The sequence below is a fragment of the Oncorhynchus keta genome, chromosome 6 (genome assembly GCF_023373465.1).
Source record: "Oncorhynchus keta strain PuntledgeMale-10-30-2019 chromosome 6, Oket_V2, whole genome shotgun sequence".
NCBI lineage: Eukaryota > Metazoa > Chordata > Actinopteri > Salmoniformes > Salmonidae > Oncorhynchus > Oncorhynchus keta.
The window spans coordinates 41,343,662-41,370,302 of record NC_068426.1 but is presented as its reverse complement, the minus strand read 5'-3'; the positions used below and the strand labels follow the sequence as shown (position 1 = coordinate 41,370,302).

General features: G+C 43.9%; 2 protein-coding genes across 51 annotated transcripts in view; one reads left to right on the top strand and one right to left on the bottom strand.

Annotated features, from left to right (window-relative positions):
• Nucleotides 1-20,563, top strand: part of LOC118373094 (metal transporter CNNM3-like) — a 30,694-nt gene extending 10,131 nt beyond the window's left edge. For 13 of the 50 annotated variants that reach the window (XM_052521626.1, XM_052521627.1, XM_052521622.1 and 10 more), the window contains 5 exons: nucleotides 546-606; nucleotides 789-849; nucleotides 9,295-9,425; nucleotides 9,519-9,648; nucleotides 16,948-20,563. The gene's annotated coding sequence lies outside the window, so the exon portion shown is untranslated. Of the gene's footprint in view, nucleotides 1-52; nucleotides 358-420; nucleotides 482-545; nucleotides 607-788; nucleotides 3,734-9,294; nucleotides 9,426-9,518; nucleotides 9,649-11,569; nucleotides 11,639-16,947 lie in introns of those variants that run through there. The other 37 variants (XM_052521623.1, XM_052521605.1, XM_052521586.1 and 34 more) reach the window with 19 other exon arrangements.
• LOC127930804 (uncharacterized) overlaps nucleotides 1-25,076 on the bottom strand; it is a 300,690-nt gene extending 275,614 nt beyond the window's left edge. Inside the window, exon 1 of the mRNA XM_052521632.1 lies at nucleotides 24,112-25,076. Coding sequence (XP_052377592.1) covers nucleotides 24,112-24,314 — 203 coding nt within the window. The 5' untranslated portion in view covers nucleotides 24,315-25,076. The remainder of the gene's footprint in view (nucleotides 1-24,111) is intronic.
• Between the last annotated feature and the right edge of the window lie 1,565 nt (nucleotides 25,077-26,641).

Genomic DNA, 26,641 nt, shown 5'->3' with positions numbered 1-26,641 from the left:
GGTACTGCAGGACACATACCTCACTACCATTACCTCACAGCGCCGACCTCAGGTAAGACACGGTACTGCAGGACACATACCTCACTACCATTACCTCACAGCGCCAACCTCAGGTAAGACACGGTACTGCAGGACACATACCTCACTACCATTACCTCACAGCGCCAACCTCAGGTAAGACACGGTACTGCAGGACACATACCTCACTACCATTACCTCACAGCGCCAACCTCAGGTAAGACACGGTACTGCAGGACACATACCTCACTACCATTACCTCACAGCGCCAACCTCAGGTAAGACACAGTACTGCAGGACACATACCTCACTACCATTACCTCACAGCGCCAACCTCAGGTAAGACACGGTACTGCAGGACACACATAACTCACTACCATTACCTCACAGCGCCAACCTCAGGTAAGACACGGTACTGCAGGACACATACCTCACTACCATTACCTCACAGCGCCAACCTCAGGTAAGACACGGTACAGCAAGACACACATACCTCACTACCATTACCTCACAGCGCCCAACCTCAGGTAAGACACAGTACTGCAGGACACATACCTCACTACCATTACCTCACAGCGCCAACCTCAGGTAAGACACGGTACTGCAGGACACGCATAACTCACTACCATTACCTCACCAACCTCAGGTAAGACACAGTACTGCAGGACACACATACCTCACTACCATTACCTCACAGCGCCAACCTCAGGTAAGACACGGGACTGCAGGACACATACCTCACTACCATTACCTCACAGCGCCAACCTCAGGTAAGACACAGTACTGCAGGACACATACCTCACTACCATTACCTCACAGCGCCAACCTCAGGTAAGACACAGTACTGCAGGACACATACCTCACTACCATTACGTGTAGGTCGAGATTCACAGGGGGCTCATTTAGACCTGTAACCTTTTCAAATAAACTGCCTGCATCTAGAACATTTTGATTTAAGGCTTTCAGTATAGAGGTTCTCTTGGAATTGGGGAGAAGAAGGGGTAAACATTTTTTTAAATCATAATAATTTGGAGTGGTTATTTAAATTACCCAAAGTAGATTTAAGGTAGTGGTCTGCTTTCAGTTTTCGGGTCATAGCCACACCCAGATTTCAAAGACGTTTAAAAGCCATCCAATCATCCGCCGAACCTGACCCTCTTGCTTTAACCCACATAGCATTTAGTTCCCTTATGATTTTAGTAAGTTCATCAGTAAACCAAGGGTTCTCTGACCTTAATCCTGTTTTATTTTTAAGGGGCCTATTTCATACATCCTGGAATGTGTTGTGGAAGGGAGAAAAGGTTCAACATCTGGGATTAATTCCATTCCATTCAATGCTAAATACAAATGTAAAAAAAAAAATGGAATATCAAACTGCTTTCAGTTTTTTTAACGTAATGACACGTGGCAATAGCACAGTGATCACTAATGTAATTTGCAAAAATACCAGAAGCATTAATACGATGAGGAGTATTGGTTAAGATCAAATCAATCAAAGAGGATTTCAGAGGATACTTTATAGTCAACCTAGTTAGTGTTGACAATCTGAGTGAGATTGTAGGTATTGCATTTTGATTTTGTATTTATTAGGGATCCCCATTAGCTGCTGCCGAGGCAGCAACTACTCTTCCTGGGGTCTGAACACATTAATTACATTACATATAAAACAAAAGATAAAACAGTACATCCTATAACATTATTACACCACTACATATCTACAATACAACATGTATAATACCACCATACAACAATATTACAATGTATGTGTGTGTCTGTATGTGTGTCACATTAACTTTCTCATCACAGACCAGTATCTCAATGCATTCTTCACCGACATTTCTATACATTTAGCAGTGTGTTGACCTCAAACCTGATACCCCAAAATAAACCATTTTAGACCCGTCTAAATCGATTACAGGCACAGTTGACCAACCACACCCCTTTTCCCGGCACTCAATCTTCTTCCGTTTCTTCGTTGTCGTCTTCAGAGAGCTTCACAGTTCAAAGTGGCCCATGATAATGTCCCAATTTCAATGTCTAAGGAATAATCTCATTTTCCCAGACAGACGGTCTCACCTGAGCCCCACCACTAATGCCTATTATGTCTTGTCCATTTGCCAACCAGTATTACAAGCAACATGAGACGTTTTGGATCTGATCTCTCTCCATGCTCACTCCACTGTCGTACTCCCGAGAGAGAGAACTCCCGAGAGAGAGAACTCCCGAGAGAGAGAACTCCCGAGAGAGAGAACTCCCGAGAGAGAGAACTCCCGAGAGAGAGAACTCCCGAGAGAGAGAACTCCCGAGAGAGAGAGAGAACTCCCGAGAGAGAGAGAGAACTCCCGAGAGAGAGAGAGAACTCCCGAGAGAGAGAGAGAACTCCCGAGAGAGAGAGAGAACTCCCGAGAGAGAGAGAGAACTCCCGAGAGAGAGAGAGAACTCCCGAGAGAGAGAGAGAACTCCCGAGAGAGAGAGAGAACTCCCGAGAGAGAGAGAGAACTCCCGAGAGAGAGAGAGAACTCCCGAGAGAGAGAGAGAACTCCCGAGAGAGAGAGAGAACTCCCGAGAGAGAGAGAGAACTCCCGAGAGAGAGAGAGAACTCCCGAGAGAGAGAGAGAACTCCCGAGAGAGAGAGAGAACTCCCGAGAGAGAGAGAGAACTCCCGAGAGAGAGAGAGAACTCCCGAGAGAGAGAGAGAACTCCCGAGAGAGAAAATCGGTTGATATCTTGGATTGGATGCTGTGTACAGGTTGCTGGCTCGGACTCAGGTCTCTCGATAGAAATGGTGCAGGACAGGGCCATATTGAACTTTCTTCAGCCGGTTAGAGTGGGTTTTGAGGTCCATGCCGTTTGGTCAAATTGTCCCTTCTATGCATCTAGATACCATCTGTAGTCCCCTTCGACGAGAGAGAGAGGACAGATCAGAACAACAGTGCATTAGGCATTTCCGGTTCAAGAAATTCAGACAAATTCAAGAAACCAAACAAAATATTTTCTGTATGACAAATTATTACTACTACCATTATTCTCAATGCAAAGTTCTACGACAAATGTCAAAGAAAATAAATGGTTTCAATAATGTTGGCTTATACTCCCCTATCACACTGTCGACCTCATCGCCGAGTAACAGGATCAGGAATTTAGAGAGTAATCTCGATCATTCAGCAGACCCAATCTGGTGAGATTTGTATAGAAACAAACAACACAACAATCCACTCCTTCATACATCACTCGATACACTGCTACATATCACTCGATGCACTGCTACATATCACTCGATACACTGCTACATATCACTCGATACACTGCTACATATCACTCGATACACTGCTACATATCACTCGATACACTGCTACATATCACTCGATACACTGCTACATATCACTCGATACACTGCTACATATCACTCGATACACTGCTACATATCACTCGATACACTGCTACATATCACTCGATACACTGCTACATATCACTCGATACACTGCTACATATCACTCGATACACTGCTACATATCACTCCATACACTGCTACATATCACTCCATACACTGCTACATATCACTCCATACACTGCTACATATCACTCCATACACTGCTACATATCACTCCATGCACTGCTACATATCACTCGATGCACTGCTACATATCACTCCATACACTGCTACATATCACTCGATGCACTGCTACATATCACTCGATGCACTGCTACATATCACTCCATACACTGCTACTCACATATCTACACATATCACTCGATGCACTGCTACATATCACTCCATACACTGCTACATATCACTCCATACACTGCTACATATCACTCGATGCACTGCTACATATCACTCGATGCACTGCTACATATCACTCCATACACATCACTCCATACACTGCTACATATCACTCGATGCACTGCTACATATCACTCGATGCACTGCTACATATCACTCGATGCACTGCTACATATCACTCGATGCACTGCTACATATCACTCGATGCACTGCTACATATCACTCGAGGTGTCAAAATGGGGGAATTACCAGTCCTCTGAGGGGTTTTGGATTGAAGTTTACGCACACGACTCCCAAAGTGATTAATGTGCAAAAACAACAAATCAAATTATAATTACTACCTTTTAACTCCATAAAGAAAGAAAAAATGTACCCATAAGCTCATAGTAAAATAAACTAGAGACAGGTCTATCCTTCTCTCGTGGTCCGAATCACACATCTATTAATTAAAACTAGATAATTATCAGTCTTACAAATTTCCTTCAAATCAGTATTACATGTGACCTTTAAATCATCACCCAACGTCTCTCGGGCGTTCCAGTGAGGGTGATCAAACCACACTAGAAAGTCAGGACAGAGATCAAACCCTTCATTCAAACCCTTCAAATAAGTGTTTATTTCTCTATTCGATCAATGATTTCATATCCCAGATTACAGTAAGTGTATGCGGTACATTCCTTATAAAATAATTCACAAGTTCAATTAACTCGGAACATAAAAACTTTAATAAATGAAATGTGTGCCCCTTTAAGATAACTTTGCTAGAACCTGTGAAAAACCCACTAAAACCAAATGAAATGGACCACTCACAATAAATCAGACAAAGCATTAAAAACACTAACAAATAATCATAATGTAAAGTAAAAACAAACAATTTGCCAGGACTTATTTAATGTGGGAGCTCCCGTAACATACATACTGTAGTGGACTTCCTTCAGGAAAAAATCCTACTCAAAACACATCAGATAATAGTGTTCCGTTAACCTCTCTCGGGTATGTGGGACGCTCGCTTCCAATCTGGCCAACATCCAGTGAGATTGCAGAGCTCCAAATTCAAGTACAGAAATACTCGTTATAAAAATTCAGAAAACAAAACATTTTACATGGGTTTAAAGATTAACTTCTTTTGAATCCAACCACGGCGTCAGATTTCAAAAATGCTTTATGGCGAAAGCATACCTTACGATTATTTGAGAACATAGCCCAGTTGACAAATTATTACAAACATTAACCAGCCAAGCAGAACTGTTACAAAACTCAGAAATGGAGAGAGAATTAATCGCTTACCTTTGATGATCTTCATATGGTTGCACTCAGAAGACATTCATTTACTCAATAAATGTTCCTTTTGTTCGATAAAGTCTCTTTATATCCAAAAACCTCCATTTGGTTTGCGTTTTCTTCAGGCTCAAACACAGTCAAAACAGGCAGACACAAAATCCTAATTGTATTCGTAAAGTTCATAGTACCATGTCAAACGATGTTTATATTCAATCCTCAGGTTGTTTTTAGCCTAAATGATCTATAATATTTTAACCGGACAATAACGTCATCAATATAAAAGTTAAACAAGAAATGCACTCTCTCAGGGTTGCGCATGAAAAAGCTATGTGACACGCCAGGGTCCACTCATTCAGACTGGTCTTACTCCCTCATTTATAAGAATACAAGCCTGAAACTATTTCTAAAGACTGTTGACATCTAGTGGAAGGCATAGGAACTGCAAATGGAGTCCTACGTCAATGGATACGGTAATGGCATTGAATAAAAAACTACAAAACCAACAAAATAAATACTTCCTGAAAACAGTTCTGTTATACTCACAGACACTATCTTAACAGTTTTGGAAACTTTAGAGTGTTTTCTATCCAAATCTACCAGCTATATGCATATCATATATTCTGGGCCTGAGTAGCAGACCTTCTAATTTGGGCATGCTTTTCATCCAAAATTCTGAATGCTGCCCCCTACCCTAGAGAAGTTAAGTGGAATAGACACCTTATGGTAAACAATCAGAGAGCCCCTTTCTGGTAATCTTGTCATTTTAACCTGTTGAATTAATTTAGTCAAAATATAAAACCTCTTATTACAAATCTAGGACCTACAAAAAGTTGGTGCTGTCAGGAGCTCAATATTAAAACATTCACTTGAAATACTTGCCACCGTTCCACGTAATGGAAACAGATGATTGTTTAAAATGACATTACCTTCCTGCTCCAATTCACTGCTGTTACCCAAACTCTAAAACCGAGCAACAATAATCAGAAACTGTCAAAGAACATTTCTCATACCTCCTAGCTAGCTCCAAATGTCCCAATGCTTCCCTTACAGCTCGCTTTCAACCGCAGCTAATCTATTTCTCAATCGCAAGGCTCAATAATTTAACCTAGTATTGAAAGTATTAGTATTCTTCAAATTACTGAAATATGGCATTATTAGGTGCTATCCAAAAAAAACCCACTAACAACATATACCACTCACATCCTGTCAACACATCAATATATCAATCCCTTTATCAATGTCACTGTCACCCATCGTAAGGTTTAGAAAATAAACCAAAACATGATTATTCTCTCCTTACTAGAAGGCAGTGTTTACGTTGTGGCAACACACAAAATTACTACCTCGAAATAGCCCCTCTATTCACGTTGAATAAATTATTTTTTCAATTTGATCTAAACAAGCTGCTAAAACGAAATCTTAGGTACTCCTACGTTAAGCATTCCATGTGCATTTTCAACGACTCCATCGCCATAATCCCAGCGGAACCCAAGTACATTAGTTTCCTGGACGCTGGCCGGGCCGGTCATGGGAATAATGCTCCACACGTACCATCGGTTCTCTAGACTTCCAGAAATGATACACTTCCCGCTACTGTTCTAAAATAGCATTCCGTGCCCAATACCACCCCGTGATATTCTATGATGGGCATTGATGGACGGAACCCCAAGATAATGCTACATATCGAAACTTATTATCCAAATTATTTCCACACTCTCACAACTCTCATATCACGAACATAGGACACACGGGGATGAAACAGACGAGGAAAACCAGGTTAGCGCTGTTTTTAGATTTCAAACCCTGTCTGTATGAACAGGGAAACCTGTCCTTTATCAAAATATTGGTGGTCCCAAAACGGGGTGTTGTATCCACCCGGGGATATTGCCTACTGTGGAATATATTATTTTATGTCTATCCAAATCTGCAAATCTACCTACAGAGTACCCATGTCTCCTATCTAACAATGTAACACGGTCCCAAAAATCCAATCCAAGTACCAGGAATATCAAGACACTCGCAATAACATCTAAAAATAGTCAGGGCATACCTGTTTACCTCATTTATCAAAACATTCCATGTTATAATTTGAACTTCACCAAGCCAGATGCCCTCGTAAGGCGTCACCTGCACTCTAGTTCCTCGTTCAATGAGCTTCACCAAGCCGAGTTCTCTCGCAAGTCCACTCGCGCTCTAGTTCCTCGTTCAATGAGCTTCACCAAGCCGAGTTCTCTCGCAAGTCCACTCGCGCTCTAGTTCCTCGCTCAATGAGCTTCACCAAGCCGAGTTCTCTCGCAAGTCCACTCGCGCTCTAGTTCCTCGTTCAATGAGCTTCACCAAGCCGAGTTCTCTCGCAAGTCCACTCGCGCTCTAGTTCCTCGTTCAATGAGCTTCACCAAGCCGAGTTCTCTCGCAAGTCCACTCGCGCTCTAGTTCCTCGTTCAATGAGCTTCACCAAGCCGAGTTCTCTCGCAAGTCCACTCGCGCTCTAGTTCCTCGTTCAATGAGCTTCACCAAGCCGAGTTCTCTCGCAAGACCACTCGCGCTCTAGTTCCTCGCTCTACACAATACCCTCACCAGTCCTGATCAACCCAGTACCACGGATATGGACTTTTGGTTACCCGCAGCTGGCTAATTTAACAATCATGTCCGAGGATAACTCACTTAAGAACACTCTTATCAACTCAACTCAGTCCTGCCAGTTACCTCAGCTGTGATCCTCTTAAGGAAGACCTCGCTCTGAGCATACCCTCAACAGGGGCTTCTTATTTTTACATTTTCATCACTTATTGATGGATTGTCTAAGCCTACCTCTCTCAGTACTAATCTTGGTATCTGGCATCCACCCGCGTCCACTTCCTCTCAGATCTTAGGCGGGTCCAGCTGCTCTATCATGAGTGCGGTTTCCCTGAGATCCCAATCTGGGATCCCCTGTGCCCAGTTTACACAGATCTTCAGGAGCGGTCAACGGGTGAAGTTGCAGATCTTCTCCTCGTTGCCAAAAATGTAGTGGAAATTCATGTATACTGAGAGAGAATTTGTCATTTCTTCAAACAATCATCTTCATTTAACATCGATTTAATTGTTGCAATAATGAAGCTGGTCGACCACACATTCCGTAGTGTGTGTTGCCGACAGCTGAACCTTTTTAATGAAAAAAAAACTGATCTAATCAAGGAGACCCAAAAATGCTTAGTCATGGCTGGTTAACCAATCCTGATTCAGATCAGCCATCAAGACAAACTCCGAGTTGACATGCTGTGATAACAGTTCTAAAAAAATACAATCCAGAGAGCCAACAGTAGCAGATGGAGGTCTATAACAACAAGATACAACAATATTTAAAGATGAGCCGAGGTTTAGGTTCAAAGACAGATATTCAAATTGCTTAGTTTTAATAACAGAAGTCAGATCGACCGCTGAGAACTTGCGTATACAGCAACAACACCACCCTTAGATTTACCATCTGCATGAAAAACATTGTAACCATTTATACCAATATTTATGTCTGTAAATATATATATTTTTTTACCCAGTTTCAGAAAGCATAAATACGTCAGTGACGGCAGTTTTAATCCATATAATCATAAAATCATTATTTGGCAGAACCTTCTTCCATTCATATGCAGAAACTTCAGGCCACTCTGACAGGGGTAAACATGTCAGGACCTGATTTAGATTTTGCACATTTCCGTAGAAGCAGCACGATGATGGCAAGTCTAGCGTGGCAGTTACAACATTTGGATTTACAGACGGCACGTGAACGACAAATCCACATCCTTTAACGTCACATATTTCATTAGGGGAATCAACGGAATAAAAAAAATAATTAACGTTTCACAATGGAAAACAATAATGTTTGGGGTGGGGTGTACATTTTCTTCCGAATGAACACAGCCCTCTGATGTATCACACCACAACATTCGCTAGCTAGTGCTTTTATCTTGAGTTCCGGGCTACCAGTGTTGCATGTTGCATTCTATTGTTTTTGATATTTGATAATGCAAAGTTAGTGTCATATGATGCTGTATTTCAATGTGGTGGCACAGTTTGACAGGGAAGCACGAAATGAGCTGACACAGGTGTTGTGTCCCTTGAGATTCCTGTGAACTTCAGTGCAACACCACCGTGTGTGTGTGTGTGTGTGTGTGTGTGTGTGTGTGTGTGTGTGTGTGTGTGTGTGTGTTTGATGCTCTTGTATGTGTGTCCAGTGCACCAGTCTCCAGTGTCGACCCAGCGTCGTTCTCCCAGGGATCCGTTTGAGTTGGGAGATGCCACCAGCTCGTCCAGCTACTGTCCTGACTACACCGTCCGTGCCCTCACTGACCTGCAGCTCATACGGGTGAGGGTGTGACTGTGTTAGAATACGTGTGAGGGTGAGTGTCGTGTGTGTGTGTGTGTGTGTGTCAGACTCACAGTGCCCTCCCTCTGCCAGGTGACTCGCATGCAGTACCTGAATGCTCTGATGACGTCACGTGTTGGCCAGAGCCCAGACCCTTCTGAAATCAAGATCCTGCCCAACAGTCAGACCAAGCTGCTCAACGAGAGGAACATCACCACGCAAGGTAGGTCACATAGACATACAATTGAAGTCGGAAGTTTACATTTAAACTCAGTTTTTCACAATTCCTGACATTTAATCTTCGTACAAATTCCCTGTTTTAGGTCAGTTAGGATCACTACTTTTATTTCAATAATGTGAAATGTCAGGATAATAGTAGAGTGATTTATTTGAGCTTTTATTTCTTTCAACACATTCCCAGTGGGTCAGAAGTTTACTTACACTAAACTAGTATTTGGTAGCATTGCCTTCAAATTGTTTAACTTGGGTCAAACGTTTCAGGTAGCCTTCCACAAGCATCCCACAATAAATTGGGTGAATTTTGGCCCATTGATCCTGACAGAGCTGGTGTAACTGAGTCAGGATTGTAGGCCTCCTTGCTCACACATGCATTTTCAGTTCTTCCCACAAATGTTCAATAGGATTGAGGTCAGGGCTTTGTGATGGCCACTCCAATACCTTGACTTTGTTGTCCTTAAGCCATTTTGCCACAACTTTTGAAGTATGCTTGGGGTCATTGTCCATTTGGAAGACCCATTGGCAACCAAGCTTTAACTTCCTGACTGATGTCTTGAGATGTTGCTTCAATATATCCACATCATTTTCCTGCCTCATGATGCCATTTATTTTGTGAAGTGCACCAGTCCCTCCTGCAGCAAAGCACCCCCACAACATGATGCTGCCACCCCCATGCTTCACGGTTGGGATGGTGTCTTCAGCTTGCAAGTCTCCCCCTTTTTCCTCCAAACATAACGATGGTCATTGTGGCCAAACAGCTTTATTGTTGTTTCATCAGACCAGAGGACATTTCTCCAAAAAAGTACAACCTTTGTCCCCATATACAGTTGCAAACTCTGGATTTTTTTATGGCGGTTTTGGAGCAGTGGCTTCTTCCTTGCTGAGTGGCCTTTCAGGTATATGTAGATATAGGACTCGTTTTACTGCGGATATAGATAGTTTTGTACCTGTTTCCTCCAGCATCTTCACAAAATCCTTTGCTGTTGTTCTGGGATTGATTTGCACTTTTCACACCAAAGTACTTTCATTACTAGGAGACAGAACGCTTCTCCTTCCTGAGCGGTATGACGGCTGCGTGGTCCCATGGTGTTTATACTTGCGTACTATTGTTTGTACAGATGAACCTTCAGGCGTTTGGGAATTTCTCCCAAGGATGAACTAGACTTGTGGAGGTCTACATTTTTTTTCTGAGGTCTTGGCTGATTCCTTTTGATTTTCCCATGATGTCAAGCAAAGAGGCACTGAGTTTGTAGGTTGAAATGCATCCACAGGTACACCTCCGATTGACTCAGATGATGTCAATCAATCAGAAGCTTCTAAAGCCATGACATCATTTTCTGGAATTTTCCAAGCTGTTTAAAGGCACAGTCAACTTTGTTGTTGTGAACTTCTGACCCACTGGAATTGTGACACAGTGAATTATAAGTGAAATAATCTGTCTGTAAACAATTGTTGGAAAAATTACTTGTGTCATGCACAAAGTAGATGTCCTAACCGACTTGCCAAAACTATAGTTTGTTAACAAGACATTTGTGGAGTGGTTGAAAAATGAGTTTTAATCACTCCAACCTAAGTGTATGTAAACTTCCGACTTCAACTGTACATACATACTGTACACCACACACACACCTTCCCAGACCCCCATGAAGTATGATGATAATTGTTGTTACGTATCTCATGTATAACCTTTACTGTGTATGCTCTTTGGGTGAACTAAGACTTCTCTCTTTTTTCTCTTCCTTTTCTCCCCTGTCCTCTGGCCACTCCCCTGTCCTCTGGCCACTCCCCTGTCCTCTGGCCACTCCCCTGTCCTCTGGCCACTCCCCTGTCCTCTGGCCCACTCCCTGTCCTCTGGCCACTCCCCTGTCCTCTGGCCACTCCCCTGTCCTTTCCTCTGACCACTCCAGAGTTCCCTGCAAACTTTTCTTTCTTTGACAACATTGACAACTACTGTTAGTGTTTTCTGTGTGCATGAGGTAAGAGTCATGAGCTGTACTCATACTAACCGTACTATTTGTGGCGGAAATTGAGTATGTAGTATGCTTGTTGGTCATAGTATGGATATAGTTAGTATGCCAAAAGTTACTGGATGTCGTACTAAATTCGCCAATATACTAAGGATACAAGCAGTAGACACTATTTCTGTGCTTTTAGGGCCCACAATGCAATTCTCCAGAAAATGGGCATGGCTTCACATTTCCAGATTTGAAGAAAATTGCGAAGTGGTTACAAATTCATTGCTTAACATTCATCATAATTAGTTAAAGCAATCTAATAAAGAAATTACTTTTCAAATAAGTTACATTACACATTTGGCTGACAATTTGTTAGCTACGCTATCCTTACGTGCGAAGCATTACAGCAACTAGTTACCTAACGTTAGTTGGCTAATACATCAAACTTGCCAGGCAGTGTAACTATATGCTAACTAACTGCCCAATGTTTATTGACTTGATTATTCACACCATTCTTAGCTAAGTGTGTTCTCAATGGACATTGTTAATTCTGGCTATCGACTCCGATTTCAGAGTGTGCCAGAGTGCAAAATAACTGGTGAATTTACAAACGCTCAACACCTGTTGAATATGGGTAGTGTCAGTAAATGTTGCCAAACAAAGAGTCATTAAATTGTTGCCAGCAGCACAGTTAGTCACCAATGATCTGGATAACATGAAAACAGCCTAACCAGCTCTGCTAGGGTGAGTAAAATGGTCAGAGTGAGGTGTTCTTCCCTGAGGAGCTAAAAGCTCTGAAAGCCGGTAGGGGAGTTGCAAAGGAGAGCCGTCTTCTCTCTCTCGCCCCAGACTATGATCAAATCCTTGGAGTGATCAGAGTCGGAGGGAGGCTGCGCCAAGCAGAAGTTTTGGACCCAGATGCTATCCACCCAATTATCCTTGACTCCAGACACCCTCTTACCAGGCTCCTCATCAAGAGTTAGGATGAGAGGCTTCTCCACCCAGGGCCAGAGAGGGTCTATGGGGAGATGAGGCGGAAGTACTGGATACTTGGAGGATGAGGAGCCATTCGTAAGCACCAATACGCCTGCGTAGAATGTCAGAGATGGCGAGCCGGAGCTACGGTGCCCAAAATGGCAGATGTACCCCCTTCTCGCTTGCGCCTCCTTAAACCACCCTTCTGGTCAACAGATTGCTTTGGCCCCTTGATGATCAAGTTAGGTCGTCATGTGGAAAAGCGCTGGGGCATTCTATTCAAGTGTTTGACAACTAGATGTGTCCACCTGGACCTACTGGAGAGTTTGGATACTGAAGCCTTCCTCATGGCCCTATGGCGGTTTATCTCCCGACGGGGGAAACTCTACGAGATCCTGGCTGACAGAGGTACAAACTTCAAGGCAGGAGAAGCCAGGTTGTAGGAAGCTTTCCAAGCCATGGAACCCAGCCTCCAGGATCAGCTGATGGACCAACAAATCTCATTCAAATGTAACCCTCCAGGAGCTCCTCATTTTGGAGGAGAGAGATCAAATCTGTAAAGACGGCCTTACGAGTCGTCCTGGGGGACCAAACTGTCACTGAAACTGTCTTGAGGGCCGTCCTGATAGAGGTGGAAGGGATACTGAACTCCAAACCCTTGGGATATCTCTCTGCAGACATCACTGACCCCGATCCGGTTACACCGAATATGCTCTTGATGGGACGCCGAGATGCGTCACTTCCTCAAGTCATGTATGCTGATACCAACCTCGTTAGCGACACAGCCAGATCTTAGCTGACCATTTCTGGGCCCGATTCATTCAGGATTACCTACCAAGTCTACAGCACAGAGGGAAATGGTGGAGAGAAATGGCCAGCCTGGAAATTGGCCAAGTAGAATTGATGGTGGACCCTCAGCTGCCTCGAGCCTCCTGGCCGGTGGCCGTATCACGAAGACCATGCCTGGGACCGATGGTCGTGTTAGCTTGGGTGCTTGACTGCCATTGTAAGGTCAGAATGCTCGGATCAACCCTACTCCTCGGCCAGAGTGTACTCTGAACTCTCCGAGAGCAAAACACTCTGAGTTTACGAATTGACCGCTCTCTGGCACTCCAAATTGAATTGTAAAACACACCCAAATCATAAAATGACAAGCTATTAATTTGTTGTGCTAACAAGCTGTCAAGAGGTTGCATAGCAACACCATCAACTTCCGGTAGACAGGCAAAGCGCTAGTATGCTCAACTGAAATGATACCGTTCATTTACAGTATACTAAAATTAACTCATAATACACTGCTCAAAAAAATAAAGGGAACACTAAAATAACACATCCTAGATCTGAATGGATGAAATATTCTTATTAAATACTTTTTTCTTTACATAGTTGAATGTGCTGACAACAAAATCACACACAAATTATCAATGGAAATCAAATTTATCAACCCATGGAGGTCTGGATTTGGAGTCACACTCAAAATTAAAGTGGAAAACCACACTACAGGCTGATCCAACTTTGATGTAATGTCCTTAAAATAAGTCAAAATGAGGCTCAGTCGTGTGTGTGGCCTCCACGTGTCTGTATGACCTTCCTACAATGCCTGGGCATGCTCCTGATGAGGTGGTGGATGGTCTCCTGAGGGTTCTCCTCCCAGACCTGGACTAAAGCATCCGCCAACTCCTGGACAGTCTGTGGTGCAACGTGGCGTTGGTGGATGGAGCGAGACATGATGTCCCAGATGTGCTCAATTGGATTCAGGTCTGGGGAACGGGCGGGCCAGTCCATAGCATCGATGCCTTCCTCTTGCAAGAACTGCTGACACACTCCAGCCACATGAGGTCTAGCATTGTCTTGCATTAGGAGGAACCCAGGGCCAACTGCACCAGCATATGGTCTCACAAGGGGTCTGAGGATCTCATCTCGGTACCTAATGGCAGTCAGGCTACCTCTGGCGAGCACATGGAGGGCTGTGCGGCCCCCCAAAGATATGCCACCCCACACCATGACTGACCCACCGCCAAACCGGTCATGCTGGAAGATGTTGCAGGCAGCAGAACGTTCTCCACGGCGTCTCCAGACTCTGTCACGTCTGTCACGTGCTCAGTGTGAACCTGCTTTCATCTATGAAGAGCACAGGGCGCCAGTGGCGAATTTGCCAATCTTGGTGTTCTCTGGCAAATGCCAAACGTCCTGCAGTGTTGGGCTGTAAGCACAACCCCCACCTGTGGACGTCGGGACCTCATACCACCCTCATGGAGTCCGTTTCTGACCGTTTGAGCAGACGCATGCACATTTGTGGCCTGCTGGAGGTCATTTTGCAGGGCTCTGGCAGTGCTCCTCCTGATCCTCCTTGCACAAAGGTGGAGGTAGCGGTCCTGCTGCTGGGTTGTTGCCTTCCTACAGCCTCCTCCACGTCTCCTGATGTACTGGCCTGTCTCCTGGTAGCGCCTCAATGCTCTGGACACTACGCTGACAGACACAGCAAACCTTCTTGCCACAGCTCGCATTGATGTGCCACCCTGGATGAGCTGCACTACGTGAGCCACTTGTGTGGGTTGTAGACTCCGTCTCATGCTACCACTAGAGTGAACGCACCGCCAGCATTCAAAAGTGACCAAAACAGCCAGGAAGCATAGGAACTGAGAAGTGGTCAGTGGTCACCACCTGCAGATCCACTCCTTTATTGGGGGTGTCTTGCTAATTGCCTAGAATTTCCACCTGTTGTCTATTCCATTTGCAGCATGTGAAATGTATTGTCAATCAGTGTTGCTTCCTAAGTGGACAGTTTGATTTCACAGAAGTGTGATTGACTTGGAGTTACATTGTGTTGTTTAAGTGTTCCCTTTATTTTTTTGAGCAGTGTATAACATGGAGTTACACATTTCTCTGGGGGAAAAAGTTATTAAAAGGACTAACTATTCCCTGTAAATACTCATTAAGGATGTCTTATACAGAATAAATGGCATATAATGTTAGTATGGGTATTCGAACACAGCTATGGTCTTCTCAGTAGCATGATATCAATCGTACACACTCTCTCTCTCTCTCTCTCTGAAAGGTTACCACGGCATTGAGAGAGAGAATTAAACCGTCTAGGCATTTTCTTTTATAGTCAGTCATTAAGGGCTTTATTCAGACTTGAGATCCACTACACTTGAATGTTCACGGGAGTCTCCCATTGACATCAATTAATGGTTTATGGGAAGATTAAGCCGATTTCAAGTCTGAATATGGCCTTAAGAAAGGTTTGTCTCTTTGGCAGATCCTTCTCAGACACTAGAATAACGCGAGTGGAACCCTCTCAGATGGAAGAGTTTCTTTAGACTTCGACTATTTCCTCTCAATACTTAGTGCCCTTTATTTGTATCACACAGATAGTGAGATATAATCATGAGATTACAAGCATTGGTTTCTCAAATGACTGCCTCGCCTGGTTTACCAACTGCTTCTCAGATAGAGTTCAGTGTGTCAAATTGGAGGGCCTGTTGTCCGGACCTCTGGCAGTCTCTATGGGGGTGCCACAGGGTTCAATTCTCAGGCCTGCTCTTTTCTCTGTAAATATCAATGATGTTGCTTTTGCTGCGTGTGATTCCTTGATCCACCTCTACGCAGACGACACCATTCTGTTTACATCTGGCCCTTCTTTGGACACTGTGTTAACAAACCTCCAAACGAGGTTCAGTGCCATACACCACTTCTTCCGTGGCCTCCAAATGCTTTTAAATGCTAGTAAAACTAAATGCATGCTCTTCAACCGATCGCTGCCCACACCCGCCCGCCCGACTAGCATCACTACTCTGGACGGTTCTGACTTAAGAGTATGTGGACTATTTTTTGCCTTACCTCCTTACTCCATTTGCACACACTGTATATAGATGTTTCTATTGTGTTATAGACTGTACTTTTGTTTATTCTACGTGTAACTCTGTTTTTTTTTGTCGCTTTGCTTTATCTTGGCCAGGTCGCAGTTGTAAATGAGAACTTGTTCTCAACTGGCCTACCTGGTTAAATAAAGGTAAAATAAAAGCAATCAGGTCCGGGGTGAATGAGAGTGCATGGAAAGCCCATTTGTTTCCTCATACTCTCTCTTGTCCCATATTTCTGTCATTTTCTGCCTGCCCTATCTCATCCCGCTCTACTGCGTATGTATGTCGCTCTTTTCCCACTCTTCTCCTTCATCTGCTGTGTATACAGTACACCCACAGGAGGTAAAGACTAAATGCATTGTGACTTCATAGTGGGCTGCATTGTGATTTGTTTCACCGGTGCCATTGTGGAAGTCATAACGGGTGGCATTGTGATGTCATCTCCCCACTCACGCCCTCCTCCTCTCTCTCATTGGCTGGGTTCTACAGGTGGCAGTAAATCCCAGGAGAGTTCCACGGAAGAGGAGGCTCATGGGTAATGCGGTTCTCTCCCTCAGAACGACGTGTGTTACTCAGACGACCAACCGACAGCCACGTGCGACTGTTTTTAGGAGTAGATTTCATGTGTTTATCTCTGAAAATGCAGTGATTGAACCTGGCTAGTGTGAGCGTGTGTGTCGCTGCTGCACCATCCTCAGCTGTACTTCTCATTCATTATGCTTCGCATTGAATCAGCCATGACTTTTGTGCGTGTGTATGCATACCTGTGTGTGTGTGTGTGTGTCCTCCCTGTTGTAATTCAGCCTCCTTTCCTAAACGTTACATTGCCTGTTCCTTCATTTATTATCAGTGTGCCAAAGCGACTCACCTTAACCTCCTGTGGGTGTACGTGTGTGTGCGTGGATTGTCAAAACCCATCCATCCAAGCATTAGACAGAGGGTGGTAAAAAAACAAAACAAAAAAAAACAGTTGATTTGCACTAAAGTGTGGGGATTTGCTTTAGTCGTTGAATTATACGTCCATTTCATTTTATTACACTCCCACATTTCAGATGCATACATATTTGTATGTAGAGACAAATATTGCTAGTTTTTGTTGTTTATACCATTCAATGCAGTACTTATTGCTGCCTAATGAAGGCCTGTATTTTTTTCTTTAGTTAGTGATCGATCGCCTAAAACATTTAATAAATATCTATTTGAACATTTTCGGTGACCTATCCCTTTAAGAGAGCTGATTCGATGCCCATTCCTTTAGCTTTAGGTCTGAGCTGTGATGAGCGAGGCAGATTACCCTGAGCCATATCTGCTTTCATGCATTCTTTTTGTGTGGCCAACAAGATTCATGAAGTTGCCGTAGTGTGTGTGTGTGTGTTTGTGTCATATCTAAAGCACCTTGTTGATTTTTCTCATCCTTGTAGGTTGAGTTCCATTAACATTCCGCATCACTTCTGTGTCCAGGTGTGGGAGTGTGTGTCTGCTGTTTGTCTGGCCATATGTGTATTGTCCGTCAGTATTCAGTCTAACAGACTCCTTCAGGAAACTCAATTTCCCATGTTGCAGCGTACCTACCCATGTGTGCAGGGAACACATCTGTTACCCACTGTAGAGACTGGAAACCTAGAGAACGGCCTGGTCCAGAATCAACCCCTTGGGCCTTCCCTTAATGCCTTCCCCTGGCCCATAGCCGTCTACCCTTGTCTTGTAGGCCCTAGTTATTGAATTAATGTTGGTTGATCTAAAGAAAATGTGGTGACTCCACCTAGACTTTGTCAGGCCTATGGGACCTTTCACCATGACCTTTCACCATGACCTTTCACCATGACCTTTCACCATGACCTTTCACCATGACCTTTCACCATGACCTTTCACCATGACCTTTCACCATGACCTATCTGATTAATTCTGATCTGCAAATATCAAACAGAGGGGGTAGGAGTCTTTGGAGTGAATCAGAGTGCACAGTGCAAACCATAGCAAAATGTTTTGCAATGGAAAATTAAAAAACAAGAATTTCTTATTGGACAGGTTTGGGTATTCCAACCCTGTTTCAGTCGTGTTCTTCTGTTTGGTGCCTAATGAACATGACAGTGTTTCCCAGGGGTCATGTTAGGGGTCGGCCATCTTGTTTGCCTCAGTCCTTCCCCACCCTTCTGAGGGAGGGTCTCGTTTGTGTTTATCTACTTTGCTAATTATTTTTTTTATTGTTAATCTACACACAATGACAAATCAAACTGCTTTCTTTAGTTTGTTTTCTGCTAATTTATTCAAAACAAAAAACAGTACCTTATTTACATAAGTATTCAGACCCTTTGCTAATGAGACTCGAAATTGAGCTCAGGTGCATCCTGTTTCCATTCATCCTTGAGCTGTTTCTACAACTTGATTGGAGTCCACCTGTGGTAAATTCAATTGATTGGACATGATTTGGAAAGGCACACACCTGTCCCAGAGTTGACAGTGCATGTCAGAGATAAAACCATGCCATGAGGTCGAAGGAATTGTCCGTAGAGCTCCGGGACAGGATGGTGGCGAGGCACAGTTCTGAGGCAGGGTACCAACACATTTCTGCAGCATTTAATGTCCCCAAGAACACAGAGGCCTCCATCATTCTTTAATGGAAGAAATTTGGAACCACCAAGACTCTTCCTAGAGCTGGCCGTCCGGCCAAACTGAGCAGGAGGGAAGGGCAATGGTCAGGGGGGTGACCAAGAACCTGCTGGTCGCTCTGACAGCCCTCTAGAGTTCCTCTGCGGAGATGGGAGAACCTTCCAGAATGATCACCATCTTTGCAGCACTCCACCAATCTGGCCTTTATGGCAGAGTGGCTAGACGGAAGTCACTCACTAAAAGGCACACGACAGCCCTCTTGGAGTTTGCCAAAAGGCATCTAAAGACTCTCAGACCATGAGAAACAAGATTCTCTGGTCTGATGAAACCAAGATTGAACATTTTTGCCTGAATGCCAAGCTTCACATCTGGAGGAAACCTGACACCATTCCCATGGTGAAGCGTAGTGGTGGCAGCATCATGCTGTGGGGAGATTTTTCAGTGGCAGGAACTGGGAGACTAGTCAGGATCAAGGTAAGACGAACAGAGCGCTCCTTGATGGAAACCTGCTCAGGACCTCCGACTGCGGGGCGAAGGTTCACCTTCCAACAGGACAATGGCCCAAAGCACACAGCCAAGACAATGCAGGAGTGGCTTCAGGACAAGTCTCAACGTCCTTGAATGACCCAGCCAGAACCCGGACTTGAACCCCATCAAACATCTCTGGGGAGACCTGAAAATAGCTGAGGAGCAATGCTCCCCATCCAACCTGACAGAACTTGAGAGGATCTGCAGAGAAGAATGGGAGAAACTCCCAAAATACAAGCTTGTAGTGTTATACCCAGGAAAACTTGATGTAATCATTGCCAAAGGTGCTTCAACAAAGTACTGAGTAAAGGGTCTGAATACTAATGTACATATTAAAGTATTTTTTATTTGAAATACATGAGCAAAAATGTCTGTTTTTGCTTTGTCATTATTGAGTATTGTGTGTAGATTGAGGGGGGGGGGGGACTATTTAATAAATTTTAGAATAAGGCTGTAACAATGTGGAAAAGGTCAAGGGGTCTGAATACTTTCCTAAGGCACTGTAATTACGTACATATGCTAATTAAGTGATTCACCGTTTTGATTTAAAGTTAAGCTGTTTTAACAATTATTTTGTATCAAGTCCATTCATATTGTATCAAAGACTGAATGTATATTGTAAAAAAAGGTAATCATTACTTGTGCTACTTACACTGATCTGGATAATTATTTTGTTTGTTGATGATGTAGAGAACTGTATATTATATACATATAGAAAGAATATGAATCAAGGATGTAGATTTTAAACTTGTAGTTTTAATCTCAGTTTTCAGGTACATGTGTATAATACTGTTACCATGACGATAAAGGCCAGACCAGGTCTACTTTCTCTCCAGGTTTTGTTTGTATAGATTCTCTCCCAATTTTTCTCTGGAACGCTGAGTTGTGGCTGCAGGGAACATTGCATTGAAATCTTAAAAGATCTGCTGTTTTTTAGTAATAAACCCAGACCTGGTATACATCTGTCTTTTTTAGTTTTGTATTTTTTTTTTACCCTGATTTCAGAAGAGGCTGGTGGGAGGAGCTATAGGAGGATGGGCTCATTGTAATTGCTGGAAGGGAATCAATGGAACGGAGTCAAATGTGTGGTTTCCATATGTTTGATAACGTTCTCCTCTCACGAGCTTCCTCTACCTGATTTGTTTCTTAGTTAGAAAGCAGCTTTACTCCCTCATTTTGGGGTTTAGGCGGCGAGAAGTGGGGGGAGTTAGGAGTGTCTGGAGAGCAGTGTTCATGATGAGAGGAGGAAAAATGACAACAGGAGAGAGGAAAGAGGATCAGAGTAAAGGAGAGTCTGAAATGATTTGTATTTATTTACCTCTGGTACAAGCTGGTGGCTTTTTTTTCTCAATCATTTGCATGTCTTTGCGAGTGACGTGTCAAGGGCTGAGTCTGCAACTCTTTTCTCCCCTCTTGTCTGTGCCGAACACCAAACCTAACAAAAATGTCATCATAACATATTCTCAAACTGTTCCTAACTGTTTCGGTTGGGAAGCATGCGGCCGCCTTTATCAGGGTCTGTTTATCAGGGCTTGTGGCAAAAACGCTACGCCGGAAAGGAAGCCTTTTGGTTTAGTTGCACTTGCACTTTGCAACCAAACGCGGACAACATCCAATGGAATGGCTGCCGGAACGCCTTTGCAGCGTCTCCTGTGAACAGACCTTCACTAGTTTTCCACCTGTATTTCTTTGAAGTCAGATGCATACAAGTTTCGGAGTTAGACATATTCCTCTGAACACCTGGCCCGTTAATGCATCATCCACGTTCTCAGAATACTGTGTATAGACTGTTTGGTTCAACTAACTAACATTGACGTTATAGATCAGGGGTATTCAACTATGAGGTCCAGAGCCTGTTGGTTTTATGCTCTACCTGTTCTACCGGGGTAGCCTAGTGGTTAGAGCGTTGGGCCCGTAACCGAAAGGTTGCTGGATCGAATCCCTGAGCTGACAAGGTCAAAATCTGTTGTTCTGCCATCTGAACAAGGCAGCTAACCCACTGTTCCCCTGAACAAGGCAGCTAACCCACTGTTCCCCTGAACAAGGCAGCTAACCCACTGTTCCCCTGAACAAGGCAGCTGTTCCCCGGTGGGCCATCATTGTAAATAAGAATTTGTTCTTAACTTGCCTTGTTTAAATACAATTAATTGCATCTGCCTGGTGTCCCAGGTCTAAATCAGTCCCTGATTAGAGTGAAATAAACAAATACAACCATATGAGGTCCAGAGTTGAGTTTGAGAGTTATAGATATAGATAATAATGCACTCTATGGTGCATTATTATTATTCTGAGAGCGGTCTTTGGTATGGTAGCCTGACACTAGAGGGAGCCAAAAGCATGCTGCGCCTGCGAGAGCAGTTGGTGAGGTAACAATCTGATATTTTCTTTTCACATCAGATTAGTGCAAAAAAAGATGCAGCCTTAGACACACATCAACATTCTAGACTAATAACATCACATTTCCGTGAAAGTGTTTGTCCCCTTTTCTGAGTTTCTTTACCATTTGCAACAGATCTTCAACCAAAACCCAATATTAGTTCAAGGGAACCTGAGTGAACAAAAAAACACATTTGATACTTATTTCATTTATTTAATAAACAAACTTATGCAACACCCACAATGCACCTGTGTGAAAAACACCCAATTGCCCCCCCCCCCTTACATTTGGTACACTGGTTGTGCCACCTTTCGCTGCAAAGACTGCCTGCAGCAGTTGGATAGTTGGCAAAGACTGCAACTACCGCTTTCGGTAGTTGTTGATCAGTGTCACATCGCTGGTGGGGGAATTTTGGCCAACTCTTCCATGCAGAACTGAGACATTTGTGGGGTTTTGGAGTATAAACTGCTCGTTTCAAGTCCTGCCACAACATCTCAATTGGATGTAGGTCTGGACCATTTCAAATCTTGATTTGTTTTTTTGCTTTTTAGCCATTCTGATGTAGACTAGCTTGTGTGTTTTGGATCATTGCCTTGACCCAGCTGCGTGACCCAGCTGCGCTGACCCAGCTGCGTGACCCAGCTGCGCTTTCGCTTCAGATCATGAACGGATGGCCTTACATTCTCTGATACAGAGCAGAATTTATGGCTCCTTCAATGATGGCAGGTCGTCCAGGTCCTGAGGCAGCAAACATCCCCAAACCATCACACTACTACCACCATGCTTGACTGTTTGCATGAGGAGTGCCTTCCGTCTGGCCACTCTACCATAAAGGCCTGTTTGGTTGAGTGCTGCAGAGATTTGTCCTTCTGAAAGGTTTTCCCATCTCCACAGAGAAACTCTGGAGCTCTGTCAGAATGACCATCAGGTTCTTGGTCACCTCTCTGACCAAAGCCCTTCTCCCCCAACTGCTCAGTTTGGCCAGGCGACCAGATCTGGTAGAGTCTTGGTGGTTCCAAACTTCATCCATTTAAGAATGATGGAGGCCACTGTGTTCTTGGGGACCTTCAATGCTGCAGAAATGTTTTTGTATCCTTCCCCAGACCTGTGCATCGACACAATCCTGTCTCTGATGCTCTAGGGACATTTCCTTCAACCTCATGGCTTGGTCTTTGCTCTGACATACACTGTCAACTGTTGGACCTTTTATATAGACAGGTGTGTGTGCCTTTCCAAATCATCTGCAATGAATGTAATTTACCACAGGTGTACTCCAATCAAGGATGAACAATGGAAACAGGATGCACCTGATCTCAATTTCGAGTTGCATAGCAAAGGGTCTGACTACTTAAAAGGTAAATAAGGTATTACTGTTTTTTTTTTCTGTTTTATGAATTTGCAAAACATTATTATAAACCTGTTTTCACTTTTATTATTTACATTTACATTTAAGTCATTTAGCAGACGCTCTTATCCAGAGCGACTTACAAATTGGTGCATACACCTTATGACATCCAGTGGAACAGCCACTTGCATCTAAATCTTTTTTGGGGGAGAAGGGGGGTGAGAAGGATTACTTACCCTTACTTACCCTATCCTAGGTATTCCTTGAAGAGGTGGGGTTTCAGGTGTCTCCGGAAGGTGGTGATTGACTCCGCTGTCCTGGCGTCGTGAGGGAGTTTGTTCCACCATTGGGGGCCAGAGCAGCGAACAGTTTTGACTGGGCTGAGCGGGAACTGTACTTCCTCAGTGGTAGGGAGGCGAGCAGGCCAGAGGTGGATGAACGCAGTGCCCTTGTTTGGGTGTAGGGCCTGATCAGAGCCTGGAGGTACTGAGGTGCCGTTCCCCTCACAGCTCCGTAGGCAAGCACCATGGTCTTGTAGCGGATGCGAGCTTCAACTGGAAGCCAGTGGAGAGAGCGGAGGAGCGGGGTGACGTGAGAGAACTTGGGAAGGTTGAACACCAGACGGGCTGCGGCGTTCTGGATGAGTTGTAGGGGTTTAATGGCACAGGCAGGGAGCCCAGCCATCAGCGAGTTGCAGTAATCAAGACGGGAGATGACAAGTGCCTGGATTAGGACCTGCGCCGCTTCCTGTGTGAGGCAGGGTCGTACTCTGCGGATGTTGTAGAGCATGAACCTACAGGAACGGGACACCGCCTTGATGTTAGTTGAGAACGTCAGGGTGTTGTCCAGGATCACGCCAAGGTTCTTAGCGCTCTGGGAGGAGGACACAATGGAGTTGTCAACCGTGATGGCGAGATCATGGAACGGGCAGTCCTTCCCCGGGAGGAAGAGGAGCTCCGTCTTGCTGAGGTTCAGCTTGAGGTGGTGATCCGTCATCCACACTGATATGTCTGCCAGACATGCAGAGATGCGATTCGCCACCTGGTCATCAGAAGGGGGAAAGGAGAAGATTAATTGTGTGTCGTCTGCATAGCAATGATAGGAGAGACCATGTGAGGTTATGACAGAGCCAAGTGACTTGGTGTATAGCGAGAATAAGAGAGGGCCTAGAACAGAGCCCTGGGGGACACCAGTGGTGAGAGCGCGTGGTGAGGAGACAGATTCTCGCCACGCCACCTGGTAGGAGCGACCTGTCAGGTAGGACGCAATCCAAGCGTGGGCCGCGCCGGAGATGCCCAACTCGGAGAGGGTGGAGAGGAGGATCTGATGGTTCACAGTATCGAAGGCAGCCGATAGGTCTAGAAGGATGAGAGCAGAGGAGAGAGAGTTAGCTTTAGCAGTGCGGAGCGCCTCCGTGATACAGAGAAGAGCAGTCTCAGTTAAATGACTAGTCTTGAAACCTGACTGATTTGGATCAAGAAGGTCATTCTGAGAGAGATAGCGGTAGAGCTGGCCAATAACTTTTTATGGGGTATTGTGTGTATATTGCTGAGGATTTGTATTGATTTAATCCATGTTAGAATAAGGCTGTAACGTATCAAAGTGTGGGGGAAAAACAATGGGTCTGAATACTTTCCAAAGGCACTGTATGTAGCCTAAGAAACGCGGTTCATGAAATCGTTAACGTCTTAGTAACAGAGAACACTCATATGCTGACCGTCTCTAAAATTCACTTAGATAATACCTTTCATGATACAGTTGTAGCAATACATGGTTTCAACAGCTTCAGAAGAGACAGGAATGCCAATGGTGGAGGTGTTGCCGTTCACGTTCAGTCATATTCCTGTCAAGCTTCGAGAGGATCTCATGTCAAGTAATATGGCTACAGGTTCACCTGCCTCACCGAAAGACCAATTTTGTGGGAAGCTGCTATAGACCACCAACTGCTAACAGTCAGTGTCTAGATAATATGTGTGAAATGCTTGATTAATGTATGTGATCTCAACAGAGAAGTATATTTCCTGGGTGACTTAAATATTGACTTTTATCAAGCTTGCCCACTCTAGAAAAGCTTCAAACTGTAACCAGCGCCTGCAACCTGGTTCAGCGTATCAGTCAACCTGCCAGGGTATTTACAAACAGGAATGAAATCCACATGCATTGATTAAATGTTTATAAATGCTACAGAAATCTGCTATTAAGAACTATCAAAATCCATTGGATGTAGTGATCATATTATGGCAGCCATATCTAGGAACCAAAGTTCCAGAAGCTTTGCCTCATATTGTGTAAGAGGTCATACAATACGTTTTGTAGTGATTCTTTGTAGAAGATGTAAAGAATATTTGCTGCTCTGTGGTATATAATGAGGAGCAACCAGACGCTGCACTATGAAATTGCTCACTCCAGTTGCTAATAAGCATGCGCCCATTAAGGAAATGGCTGTAAAAACAGGTTAAAATCCCCATGGATTGATGAGGAATTTAAAACATGTATGATTGAGAGGGATGGGGCAAAAGGAATGGCAAATCAGTCTGGCTGCACAGCCGATTGGCAAACGTCCCGTACATTTAGAAATCACATGACTTAAACTGAACAAAAAGAAGAGGCAGATATCAATTATATAACGAATGCTAGTGAAAAGCTTTAGAGCACCTTGAGTGACATTTTGGGCGAAAAGGCAAACTCAGCTCCATCAGTCATTGAATCAGATGGCGTCACAAAACCCACTGTTATTGGCAACGACTTTAATGATTTTTTTCATTGGCAAGATTATCAAACGTAGGCATGACATGCCAACAACAAATTCTAAACCTACACATCCACGCATAACTGACCAAATTATTGAAAGACAAGACTAACATTGTCATTTTGAATGACACTCACTTTACGGAAGAGGTGAAAAAAGGATTGTCTTATCAACAATGACTCAATGACTTAATCAACAATGGCTTAACAGATTTTGCCGTTGGAATCTGTGCATAAAAATGTATTTTTTAATGAGGCCACACGTTTATCACATCTACTCTTACAACACACAATGCCTTCAAGTAATTTACACCTCCTTTACCTTTTCCACATTGTGTTGTGTTACAGCCTGAATTTAATATCGATTCAATTGAGATTTTGTGTCACTGATCTACACACAACACCCTATAATGTTAAAGTGAAATTTTAACATGTGGGGACAGTCTGCTGTCCCCACATGCTTCAAGATGGCCACCATTGTTCCTGTACCCAAGAAGGCAAAGGTAATAGAACTAAATGACTACCGCCCTGTAGCACTCACCTCCGTCATCATGAAGTGCTTTGCGAGACTAGTC